Below are 13,607 nucleotides of genomic sequence, written 5' to 3'. Positions count from 1 at the left end.
ATAAATAAGATTTGACGAGATTGTAACACTAGACATCATCTGCCAGACCTGATTTTTTATTTTTGTTTTTTAAATAATTGTTTGTTTTTCAAATCACTGAGCAACCAAGCAACTGTATATATCTCTCTGACATGCTGAGCCCACTCAATCCATCCAGATTTCTTAGATGTAAAGATCTCGGATTGCTTTCTATCCCCAGGTTCAGATTAAAGCACAGAAGGTATTGAGGTTTTGCCGCAGTCGACTTCAAACTCCGGATTAACTCGTTACGATCCGTTTGAACGCTGTCTTCAATAACGTCTTTAAAAATGTTTGCTTCCCTTTTTGCCTTGAACCTGTGTGTGTGTTTAAAATATTCAAATGATATCCTTCAAATTTGATATTTATTATATTATTATTTTATTTATTATTAATTATTATTATTAATTATTATATTATTTAAATTATTATTATATTATTTATTTATCTTATTATATGTATATATTATTCAAATTTTGTTAAGAAGTGCTTCTTTCATTTTAATCTCCACTGTTTACAGAATACCGAAAAAAGTGTACAGTATAAACGCCATCTTTCACAAAAAGGTTTTTCTAAATATTTCTAATTACATATTGAGCTGGATTTGAAGCAGCACGTGTTTGGAGCATCCGTTGTGAACGCTGTCATGTAAAACAGATCCGATTTTCTTTTACAGTGAAGTTAAACTGAATTTAGTGAGTAAACAGAATCAGTATAAAACTAATCACTGAATCAGACTCCTGGTTTATACTTCGAGGTTTTATGCTTTATTTTTCGCAGCGATTCTGATTCTGTGGTTAATAGAAAACGTGAAAGGAAATGCAGCAGGATTCATGACATGATGCGTGTTATTTACGTATGGAGTTTCATTTTCATTGCCGTCATTAATCTGTGATATCTCTCTCTCTTTCCCTTTCCCTCTCTCTCTCTCTTTCCCTCTCTCTCTCTCTCCACCTCTTTCTCTCTCTCGCTCGCCCTGCTGGAAATGCGGATGCAGAAGTGGAGCAGAAAGGTAGGTCCATTACTTTAATGCAGTTTAAGTGTGTAATTCGCCATCTGCCTGTTTTCTGTGATATTCAATACTAAGCACTGATTGGGGATCAGTAGCCCGTAATGCTGCGTATCAGTAAATGTGAAGGAGAAACCAGATCTCGCCTCGAAACACCGTACTCACCCAATTAACCCTCGCCTCTCTCCCACATCCCTCCTCCCAGCTCTTTCCCGGGGTTTCTTTCTTTCTTCACGTCTTGCTCTTGCATTGTTCACACCCTGCAGGGGTTTAAACAAAAAAAAAGAAAAAGAAATAAAAACTCACAGTGAGACAATTGTACACTATAATAGTGGAGTGTGTGATGTCGTAATCATCGCAGTTTTGTATTAAGGGTTGTGGGGGTTTTTTTGCATTATAAAGCACGGACCACCTGGTGGCGATGCGTTCAGAAAAATATTGACGTAAAAAAAATGGATTTATTTTCTAGACAATTTTATCATCCTTAAAGGCCAAATTTCAGCAGGGATTTTGTTATTCTTCACATGGAAAGATATTAAATGATAGAGAATTGAAGTGCAACTGAAAATGAACACAAACAAACCATCTATTGACTGGGAGGAAACCAGAGGAAAGAGTTTCTGTTAGAGATAAAACACTTTTGAGTTATTTACTTGCGATTTCTTTGATCAAATGGATCCATGATCTATATCATCAGAAGCATTTTGCTCAGTTATGCTGAATTTATTTGTATGTATAGTACAGTAGAACCTTGGTATATGAATGCCTTTGCTTACGAATTTTCGCCTTAAGAATTCAAATTTTGCAAGAAATTTGCATACAAAGCATTACGAAACGAAACGAACGCCGGCTAAGTTGCGTGTATGTCCAAGGGTTATTCAAAACTTGTTAGCATCAGTGGAAAGCCAAGCAAAGCCAGTTTACAAATTTAATTTAAAAAGCTAGGTGATTTTTCGGGTGTTTTTTTGTTGACAGATTGGTGGCGTGTGGGTGCTCTGTTCTATTTTTACCCCAAGCTTGGTGACACGACTTCCTGTGAGGAGCCTTGACATGGAATACTTAGCTTGGGTCAGTAAGAAGCCATACAGTTTTGGTATTGGGAATATTGGTCATATTTTTGGGCGGCTGGAACAGATTATCTGCATTTACTTTATTTCTTATGGGAAAATTCATATCGCAATACAAATTTTCCCCTTAAGAACTCGCCTCCAGAACCAATTAAATTCGTATGGCGAGGTTCCACTGTATTTACTTGTCTTTGATCAACTGGATCCATGATCGTCAAAAGTGTTTTGCTTAATCGTCCTGCATTTATTCAGACATAAACACACTCAGGGCTGGAAAAAGTAGGAAAAGTATACAAAGCTGCATCTTAATACACATTCAAAACTACAGACATACAAAACGACTATTACCAGATAGCGTTCGACTCGAAGTTATAAGCACAAAAATAGTTTTTTTTTTTTTATTCAAAATGGCAGGAAATGTTTTAATGACAGAAATGAAATCGGAGATATTCGTCTTGCTCACCTTAAGCTGAGGATGATATCAGACTCAAATCAGTGACAAAAGATTTAAAAAATTATGACCATTTTTGTAATTTGTTGGAGCTGTTGTAAACCGGTGGAGCGGCTTAAAGTGTCAAGCTTTACGAGTAGGTCTACATGGCCAGTTCTGGGTAGGGAAATAAATAAATAAGTAAATCAATAAATTAATCAATAAATAAATTAATCAATAAATAGCAATAAAATAAAATAAATAAATAAAATAAAAATGAAATAAAATAAATAAGTAAATAATAATAACAACAACAACATCAACAATAATAATAATAATAATAAAACCCTACACTGATGGGTCACACATTTGCCTTACTCTGCTGAGGTTCATGGTTCACTTCCTACCTCTTGTAAGGACTTGCATAGGTTTCCTGTGGGATTTCTGGTTTCTTCCTCCCCCTGTCCAATGACCGGTGCTGTAAGCTGACTGGCGTCTCGGAATTATCCGTAACATCCCCTGCCTTGTTCCCCGAGTCCCCTGAAATAGACTCCAGATTCCCCCGTGAACCCGTATAGGCTCAGCGCTACAGAAAATCGATGGATGCTGTTTGAGATTCAAGCTCTTTGAAGGTCAAATGTAAACGTAAAGGGTAAAAAAATCCAATTTCTTTTGGTATTCAATGGTATTAACATTTGAGAAGAGGTTTTCTATTTACATACAGTTTGTACAGTTTAACAAATTTTCTTTTTTGCAAAAATTATTTGCGTATTAATCATCTGCCCAAGCTCAGGAGGACGTGTTATCAGAAACCTGGCGGATTTTTCCAGCACGTTTCTCACACACTGCAGTAAACCTCTCTCAGTGTAAACACACATCAGGGTGTGAAATTGTGGATTTTCATTATAATTCCCCTCAAATGAACCTGGATTGAAGCCAGCCAATCAGCAGGCAGGGATTTTTTGACTGACAGCTCCCTCATTACGAGGCAATGTATCCCATGATCAGCAGCGCATGGAGAATGAAAGGTGAGCGCTAATTGTGTGTATTGGCGTGAAGTTGAAAGCAGAGGTAGCGCGTGAGGTTCCAAAAATAGCCCCCGTGGCATTTAGAGGAGGAACGAGCGAAGCAGGAAGACGTGGTTGTGGAATAACGACGCGGCCAGCTACACAAAGTACACTGAACGGATGTGACGTCTTTCCTGTTCACACACTTCACCTTGACCTAAGACACACACACACACACACTGCACTATTCAGCTTCATATCAAACGAGGTGCATCTCTTCCTCTGATAGTTTATCAAAGCACTACATTAACACACACACAGAGGGAGAAAAAGAACAACAATCAGAGGATGTGTGCAGGAGCAGAGCGGCACAGATGCCAGCTGTACTTCCTGTGAGGAGAGAAAGAGAATTGTGGGAAAAAGATATTGCAATGCCGCGCATTCCTTACAACTGTGTGAACGTTTATGTGTGTTTTTGGGTGTGTGTGTGTGTGTCTGTCTCTGTGTATGAGTCTGTATGTGTGTGTGTGTGTGTGTCTGTCTGTCTGTCTCTGTGTATGAGTCTGTATGTTTGTGTGTGTGTGTGTGTGCCTCTGTGTATGAGTCTGTATGCCTGTGTGTGTGTGTGTGTGTGCGCCTCTGTGTATGAGTCTGTATGTTTGTGTGTGTGTGTGTGTGTGCGCCTCTGTGTATGAGTCTGTATGTTTGTGTGTGTGTGTGTGTGTGCCTCTGTGTATGAGTCTGTATGTCTGTGTGTGTGTGTGTGTGTGTGCGCCTCTGTGTATGAGTCTGTATGTCTGTCTCTGTGTGTCTGTCTATTGTGTGTGTGTGTGTCTCTGTATGAGTCTATGAATATGGGTGTGTGTGTGGGTGTGTCACTGTGTGTGGGTGTGTCTGACTCTGTGTATTTGTCTATGTGTGTGTTTGTGTCACTGTTTGTGTATATGTGTGTGTGTCTGACTGTATATGAGTCTGTGTTGTGTGCAACTCTGTGTGTGTGTGTGTGTGTGTGTGTGTGTGTGTGTGAAGCTGTGTGACTCTGGGTGTTTGTGTGTAACTGTGTATGTGTGACTGAGTCTGTGTGTGTATGAGTGTGTGTGTGCAACTCTGTGTGTGTTTGTGTGTGAGAGTGTGTGCCACTGTGTGTGAGTGTGTGTATCTGAGATTATGTGTGTCTGTGTGTGTATGACTCTATGTGTGTGTCAATGTGTGTTAGTGTATGTTTCAGTCTGTGTGTGTGTGTGTTTGTGTTCTATCCTGGGCTTTGCTTTAAGAGTGCATGTGCTTGGTTTCCCAGAATATCCTCGTAAATCTGTGTGAGAACTGAGTGTGGGAAATATGTCTCTCACACACATACACACACACACACACACACACACACAAACTCACATAGACACAAACTCACACAGACATAAATTTATTAGGAATGAATTGCAAGGAAATGCAGTTTGTTGACATAAATCAATGGCTAATCTTGGCACTGGCTAATCTGGACCTGTTGGAGTTTAGCGTAAGAAAGCTCAGAGCTAGTTCTCACGCTGTGTTAGATTATGCTTCTCTCCCTGATCTGCGCCGCAGCCTGCTCTATATCATCAGACTTTAATACGATGCTTCATAAGGCAGTTCATATTTGTCAGGATTATTAGCATTTCAGCTTTATGAGCCAATCGTCTCACGGAGCAATTAGACCTGATTAGCATAAAGCTTAACAGCCGACAACCAGCCACGGCTTCACCTCGCATGTAGCGGGAATAATGAGGTTAAGAGTAGTCGTGCTTCATTTGGCCCCCAGCACACACACACACACACACACTGGTGCACAGGTAGCAATTTTACTGAAACTTACAGAAGTCAATGTGGCAGATTCTCCTGAGGGAAAGTAGCACAGTCCCCAACTATATATAGAGCTGTTAGTCATCAGCTTTACTTTATATTCTCTCTCTCTCTCTCTCTCTCTCTCTCTCTCTCTCTCTCACCCTCTCTCTATTTATCTATCTATCTTAAACTCTCACTCTATCTCTCTCTATCTATCTATATCTTATACTCTCTCTCTCTTATACTCTCTCTCTCTTATTCTCTCTTATTCTCTCTCTCTCTCTCTCTCTCTCTCTCTATATATATATATATATATCTCTTATACTCTCTCTCTATCTATATCTTATACTCTCTCTCTCTTATTCTCTCTCTCTATATATCTATCTATCTATCTATCTATCTATCTATCTATCTATATATATATATATATATATATATATATATATATATATATATATATATATATATATATATATATATATCTTATACTCTCTCTCTATCTATATCTTATACTCTCTCTCTTATTCTCTCTCTCTCTCTCTCTCTCTCTCTCTCTCTCACACACACACACACACACACACACACAGACTGAAACATTCACACACACACACACACACATACACACACACACACAAACAGTGACATAAAGAGTCTCTATCACTCTCTCTCTCTTATATCCACATAATTAGGCGAATGGCTTCACATCAAATAAGCCATTTAATGACATTATGCCTTATTTTAAAAAATTATATAATGAATACAATTACAACACAATAACACGATTAGTATTAATATGAAACTGTTAATTTAACTGAAACGCTTAACCACGTCACTCAGCCGCTTTACCAGCCGGATTGCTTGCCGTTAGAACTGTCGCTGTTTCTTCCCGTTTTCCAAAAGTTGTCACCTATGGCAGGACAGGGTGAAGTCTAACACGTCCTCCCCCGTCTCTGAGGCACTTTTCTCCCTCGCCGCCGTCTCGGCTGCTGATTTCTACACGACCCTTTCAGATCTCTCACGCTGCACTACAGCCAGTTCCATCGGCTTTTAATAGAAAACAGCAGGACTGTGTGCCACAACCCTTACCTTTTACTGTGTCTCCAAATCAGACATCAATTTACAACGCCTGTGTTGTGTTTAGCATCAAGGGTTTCATGCTAGTTTTGCAGGACTAGCATCACAGGCTGATGACTGAATGCACTGAATTTTCTTTGTCTATCTATCTATCTATCTATCTATCTATCTATCTATCTATCTATCTATCTATCTATCTATCTATCTATCTATCTATCTTATACTCTCTCTCTCTCTCTCTCTCTCTCTCTATACCTCCCCTCGATTTATCTTATACTCTATAAGAGGGTTTCAGGCTAGTTTTGCAGGACTAGCATCACAGGCTGAAGTCTGAATGCACTGAATTTTCTTCATCTGTTTGTATTTAAACAGGAAGCCATGTTGTTACATCACTAGATGAAGATGGTACGTTTCTGAACGGCTATATAAATGATTTCCTTTCTTAATAAACTGCCCTGAGAGAAAGAAATTATTCACCTAAACGCATTTGATTGGACAAAACAAGCCGCAATAGAGAATCTGCTACAATTCCAGTTGAATAAATTAGAACTATTGAGCTACAGACTGGGTTTTTTTGTTCCGGATCTGGATTGCTTCTGCTTGGCTATTTTTAGACCACCCGGTTTTAATCCGCTGAAACAATCCACCAGCTGATGAAGCCTGGCACGATCCCAAACATCTAGCAAATGATTCTCCGTTCATTTATGATGGCTATTATTCTGGTAACTGGTTGGAATGGTGTGTCTGGCATTTTCATCATGCGTTATTCACGAGATTTTTCTCTGTTTGTCTCAGTCTTCCTGTGTCCAGGCATTCTGAAAGGCGTGTACCAAAGTGAACACCTTTTCGAGTCGGACCACCAATCGGGCTCGTGGTGCAAAGACCCGCTTCAGTCGTCTAATAAGATTTACTACATGCCGTGGACTCCGTACCGTACAGATACTCTCACTGAATACTCGTCCAAAGAGGATTTTATCGCAGGACGTCCCACTACTACCTACAAACTGCCACATCGTGTCGACGGCACTGGGTTTGTTGTGTACGATGGGGCGTTGTTCTTTAACAAGGAGCGCACACGAAACATCGTCAAGTTCGACTTGCGCACTCGAATCAAAAGTGGCGAGGCGATTATCGCCAACGCGAACTATCACGATACGTCTCCGTATCGCTGGGGAGGGAAGTCAGACATCGACCTGGCTACGGACGAAAACGGTCTGTGGGTGATCTACGCGACGGAACACAACAATGGGAAGATCGTCGTAAGCCAGCTCAATCCGTACACCCTCCGAATCGAAGGGTCCTGGGACACGACGTACGACAAGCGCTCGGCCTCCAACGCCTTCATGATCTGCGGAGTCTTGTACGTGGTAAAGAGCGTGTACGAAGACGACGATAATGAAGCGTCGGGGAATAAAATCGACTACATGTACAGCACTGAAAAGAGTCGCGGCACCAACATCAACATCCCCTTCCCAAATTCATACCAGTACATTGCAGCAGTGGACTACAACCCAAGAGACAATCTGCTGTATGTGTGGAACAATTACCACGTTGTGAGATACTCGCTGGATTTCGGCAACACCGACAACAGGATGAATTTCGGTAAGTGCTGCTTTTAACTAATTTTATATTGAAGTTCTGTTTAGTGTGTAGCAAATGCACAACAACAAGATAGCCACTGACTTGGGCAGCTGGTTTGATTTTATTGCAGTGCAGGTGGAAATGTAGTTTATTTACTGTAAAATACATAAATTCTCACAGTTTTCTCACAATCCATCCATGATTTTGTGATTTTGTGATTTTGTGAACGCAAAATCAAGGAAATGTTTTCAAAAGATTTTCCACAGATTTTGGCCAAGACACATGGTCACACATTCAGCCGACTTTGATTCACTTGGATCCTGAGTACAGTTTTCCACATAAAAATGGCAAAAATCTGCATCACAAATATTGAAAAACAACAAAACTAGCAAAAAAAAAAAAAAACCCTAGCATTTGGCTAATCCTGGAGCAACTGATTTACTTGATGATGTTCAGGTGTGAGGACAGATCAGAGATGAAGGAAATAGGATTGAAAAAAGATCAACTGGAACAAAGATACTGTTTTCATAGTGGAACCATTAATATTTTTGCTAATTTTACCCAAGTAAAAGGTGTTAAATATCTTTGAGAGGGTATAAACCCATCAGACATAACATTATGACCACTGACAGGTGATGTGACTAACGCTGATGATCTCCTCATCATGGCACCTGTTAGTGGGTGGGATATATTAGACAGCAAGTGAACATTTTGTCCTCAAAGTTGATGTGTTAGAAGCAGGAAAAATGGACAAGCATAAGGATTTGAGCGAGTCTGACGAAGGGCCAAATTGTGATGGCTAGACGACTGGATCAGAGCATCTCCAAAACTGCAGATCTTGTGGGGTGTTCCTGGTCTGCAGTGGTCAGTATCTATCAAAAGTGCTCCAAGGAAGGAACAGTGGTGAACCGGCGACAGGGTCATGGGCGGTCATTGATGCACGTGGGGAGTGAAGCCTGGCCTGTGTGATCCGATCCAACAGACGAGCTACTGTTGCTCAGATTGATGAAGAACTTAATGCTGGTTCTGATAAAAAAAAAAAGGTGTCAGAATACCAGCAAAAAGGGGGAACAACACAATATTAGGCAGGTGGTCATAAAGTTATGCCTGATTAGTGTATAGTTGGTTTGTAAAGTATAAAATAAAAATATTCATCATGGTGGATGAAATAAATGGGCTAGGAACCTTTAAAACCCTAAAACTCTTAAAATCCTTCTCAAAAAAATCAAATGAAATCCATATACACCACAAGATTTTATGTTGCGTTCAATTCCATTTTCAATGAGAGCTGCTGACTTCCGGCGACTAGCTGTGGGCGTGTCCAGCGACATGACTAAGCTGAGAAGAGTTGAACTTGCAAAAATGGATCGACCAATGGGATTGAAGATTGTGGAGCACACACTCCTTCTCGCAGTATGACTTTTATACACAAACGCCAGATCATTTTAAAAGAATGTTTTAAATTATCAAGAAATCCAATCGCTGGTTGCTCCACCCACTGAGAAACCCTGTTACTATGGCAACCAGTAGTAGGAACACCTACCTCATAGCACAGCAGCTGGAGACTCATCAGTGTGTGAAAGAAGTTTTAAGAAAATTGATATTAGACATAAAAAGTGCTAAAAGATTTTATTTTATTAAAATGAATAAAATAAAAAAAGATTTTATTTTATTAAAATTGTATTAAAATTGAATTTATTTGGTTGATTTGAAACAACCCTAAAAGATGGACGTGGAATGGAGTGTTGGAATGGTCAGGCATGGGAATCTTTTCGCGGTCATAAGGTTGCGTCCAGTTTATTTATACTAAAATCAAGGTAAAAGGAGATTTAGGTAAAATTTATTGTTTTATTTTGACCACTGGAGTCTGGTCTCATCGAAATCAAGTCATGTGACTTGTGTCCACAAATCTACAGTATAAATTTCACCCATTTTCTCAATATTTCTAAAAAAAAAAATTCCCACATGAAACAATGCACGTAAAATCCCAGGCATAATACAAAGAATATGTTCATGAAATTTTGATTTTAAGATTGAATAAAAATACAAAAGTCAGGAGGATTAGTATAGTCATGTGGTTATAAATAAAGACATGACCTGTGACTGCTCTGATCTTTAGATCTGGTGTTGGTCTTTTCTTTTTAGATGTTGAAAGTGAAATTTTAAATTCATGTTGGTTTGAAACTCCAAAGGGTTGTGTGTGTGTGTGTGTGTGTGTGTCCACAGCCCCTATTTAATGACCATACTTGCTTATTAACATCCTGCATATCAAAGCTCCAGTGTATGTGTTGTGTGTATGTGTGTGTGTGTGTGGGTGTGATTAGAGTGGGAGTGTTAGCTCGCTAAGCTAATGAAGATCAGAAGATTATCTAATAGTCATATCAAAGAGAATGCTGAATATAATCACACCTGCTTTGTGCAGTTCAGATTTTAATTAGCGGCGTTTCAATAATATTAAAACCCCAGCACTGGAGCTCACCTGGACTAGTTCAGGAGCACAAACACAACAGCGCTTTGAAGTTCAGCAATGCTACATGCATTACGTTTACATATTTGGCAGACACCCTTATTCAGAGCAACTTGTCTCATTTTTTTGTATACAACTGAGCAGTTGAGGGTAAAGGACCTTGCTCAAGGGTCCAGCTTGGTGGTCCTGAGATGTGAACTCACAACCTTATGATCGGTAGATCAAGATCTTAGCCCCTGTGCAGCCACTGCCCACCGGTATGGCGCTACATCCTGTCCTGGGTGCTTTCTTTGTTCAAGGCAGAGATAGGATGCTTACCAAGCTGTAGACTTTCTTAGTTAGTAGTAGTTTTTATTTGTCACTCATACATTACTGCACAATGAAATACTTTCTACATGTATCCTATCCTTGGAGGGTTGGGGTCAAACCAAGCATAGGGTTAGCCATGATGTACCTCTGGAAAAGGAGGGAAAGGTGGGGGCCTTGTGCAAGGGCCCAACGGTGGCAGCTTTGCAGTGCTAGGGTTTGAACCCCAATCTTCGGGTCCGCAACCCAGAGCCTTAATCACCAAGGTGTACTAGTAGAAACTTCTGGTAGATATCGAGGAGAAAAACATGAACAGCACAAACAACATTCCATTGTCAGTTCACGGTCAGCTCTCAGCACTTTCTCGAGGTTCTTGTTTATCAGCACCTCACTGCATCACACACTAGCTGTCCCCAGTAGATACCCCTACCTCCTGGTGGTGAGAAATACCCTGATGACCTGCTGCTATCCGCTGAGATTCTGCTCTATGAAAACAGCGGACACTGCACTATCCCATGAGGCAGTGGGATTGGCGCGGAAGAGCTAAGTGTGAATGCAATAGGGATTAAACGTTGGGGTTAACAACATCTGTGAAAAAACAGTTGACATCGTAGGTCACATGATAGTACCGACATGGTGGATGTAATCTGTCCAGGCTGTATTCATACTACACACATATACTGAATCGGGTGTCACAATTTCAGACACTGTGTAGAAATACATCCTTCACACAGGTGTAAGCAGTCATGTCCTACCCACTCATTCACGGCGACTCCTCCTCCCATTCACAGTCTGCCGTCGACCACGTCCACGCTGTCACATTTATAATGTAAGGCTTTTGTACTCTGGCACCGAGGCTGCTGTTTATGCTTTGGCATCGTGAGGCAGAAGGGACATGCAGTCCAAAAACATTTAAAATAGCACACTGTGAACAACATCCATGTGGCGCCAAAAGTGCCACAACAACAACTGTTATTACACCTTCATGCCAGAGCAGATCCATCAGGCACAAAGAGGAAGGATTTATGTTAACTTAGCTCAACTTTTAGCTGCTTTGCTCAAGGCTCCTGAGCCACTAAATGATTTAAGGTAATTATAGTTAAAAATATTTCACTGAAAATGTTCCTTCCTTGCACACAGTGTCATTATTATATTTCAGAATATAACGATTACAATAGACAGACAAAATTGTGTGTCCATGATAGAATCAAAATTACAGTTCTCAAGTGACAGGAATGGAACCTTATGTGGTCTTCTGCCATTGTAGCCCATCCACCTCAAGGTTGGATGTTTTGTATAAGCCGAGATGCTTTTTCTGCTCACCATGTTTGTAAAGAGTGATTACTTACGTTACAATATCCTACCTGGCAGTTCAATCCAGTTGTCATTCTCTTCAGGGGTCTCTTATCAACAAGTGTTTCAGCCTGCAGAACCTCCACTCATAGAGACCAATCGTAAATCTATCATGGGCACAGACACTTCAAAACTGGACAAACAATCACCTGGTATCTGTACAGTTCAGGTGAGTCTGGGTCCATGACAGACTCAGATTCTTGTTCTTTGTTTGACAAGATTGAAGCCTGATGTGGTTTTCTGCTGTTGTAGCTCATCCACCTCAAGGTTTGACATGTTGTGCATGCTGACTCGGCATCATTAAACACCCTGATGGCGAGCAGGGAATCTTCCGCTGATAGATCTAGATCAGTTATACAATTTGTCCACAGTTTGAGCTCTCTAGTCTTCTTAAAGGAAAAGTTACCAAAGTTACTCAGAGTTCTATAAGCACCTTCTCTCCAGGTGACTGTGTGTGTGTTTTTTTTAAAGAGACAGGGTGAAATTGGAGTTCCTTCAGAACTAGCCAAGTTTTCCCTTTTGCTCAATTTTTCAGTTTCCTTGGCATCTATAAATAGCAAAGTCATCACCTTGTGACCATGACCCCGGGTGTGCAGCCTATAAAAGTCCCCCTCTTCATCACACTTGTCCTCTGGCCATTCTCATACATGAGTGACCCAGGTGGCTTTGGCAACCCTCTACTCAATCTTAGATCCATAGTTACAGGTATAACCTTGCCTTCTGTTTTTCTTTTGGCTCCAGATCCACCAGGGCACTCTCCTTCACAACTATCGGAGACCATATATCAAAGCTGTCATGAGGTTTTACAGCACATCCTGACAAAGTAAACCTGATCCACCTCTCCTACTCACATACTTTATTGAGAATGAGAATCAAAGTTTTGATCTTGCTCACTATTGCTGATAAAAATCACTCTAAATGATGCTATTGGTCCCTAATGAGGATAAGTGGATAAGAATCTCGTGAATATTGTGAAACTGCTTTCTATTCATGGTGAGAGTCACTCAAACTCACCACAGAGTCTGTAGAATCACTCAGTCATTATTACTCAGTCATTCAAACGAGTCACTTGGGTGAACATCATTGAGTCCTGGTCAGGTATATGCAGTTTTTTCTTTTTGGTGCAGTAGTATGGTTGGGCTACATAATCAGGCTGTGCATTTGAGCAAACCATGCACTCGAGTCACTGAACATACTCAAGATTTTCAACTTGGGTGTTGCAAGACAAGAGCTAAAGGAAGGTCTAAAGGAAGCCTTCTGCTAAAAACGACCTGTTAGTGTTTTGGAAAAAAGAAGGTGATGATCCAGTTCCTCCCACACTTCTCCGGTTACTAATGCACGGTGATACAGAGTGTTTTTACTTGGCTTCTGCAATAGTGCTTGAACTAGCCAACTTGCCATGTGATCTGTATCAGCAATACCAATTATCCAAGACAGCAATCAATGTTCATACAGTAGGCAGCAATACATAAGTTCGTTT

General features: G+C 40.4%; 1 protein-coding gene across 6 annotated transcripts in view; it reads left to right on the top strand.

Annotated features, from left to right (window-relative positions):
• Positions 1-13,607, top strand: part of adgrl3.1 (adhesion G protein-coupled receptor L3.1) — a 221,147-nt gene that overhangs the window by 84,250 nt on the left and 123,290 nt on the right. For all 6 annotated transcript variants that reach the window (XM_058384529.1, XM_058384528.1, XM_058384526.1 and 3 more), the window contains exons 5-6: positions 1,016-1,030; positions 7,216-8,022. In XM_058384529.1, the coding sequence (XP_058240512.1) occupies positions 1,016-1,030; positions 7,216-8,022 (822 nt within the window). The remainder of the gene's footprint in view (positions 1-1,015; positions 1,031-7,215; positions 8,023-13,607) is intronic.

This window comes from Hemibagrus wyckioides, linkage group LG29 (genome assembly GCF_019097595.1).
Source record: "Hemibagrus wyckioides isolate EC202008001 linkage group LG29, SWU_Hwy_1.0, whole genome shotgun sequence".
Taxonomy (NCBI): Eukaryota; Metazoa; Chordata; class Actinopteri; order Siluriformes; family Bagridae; genus Hemibagrus; species Hemibagrus wyckioides.
Note: the sequence above shows the minus strand (reverse complement) of the source record. Positions and strands in the feature narration are given on the sequence as shown.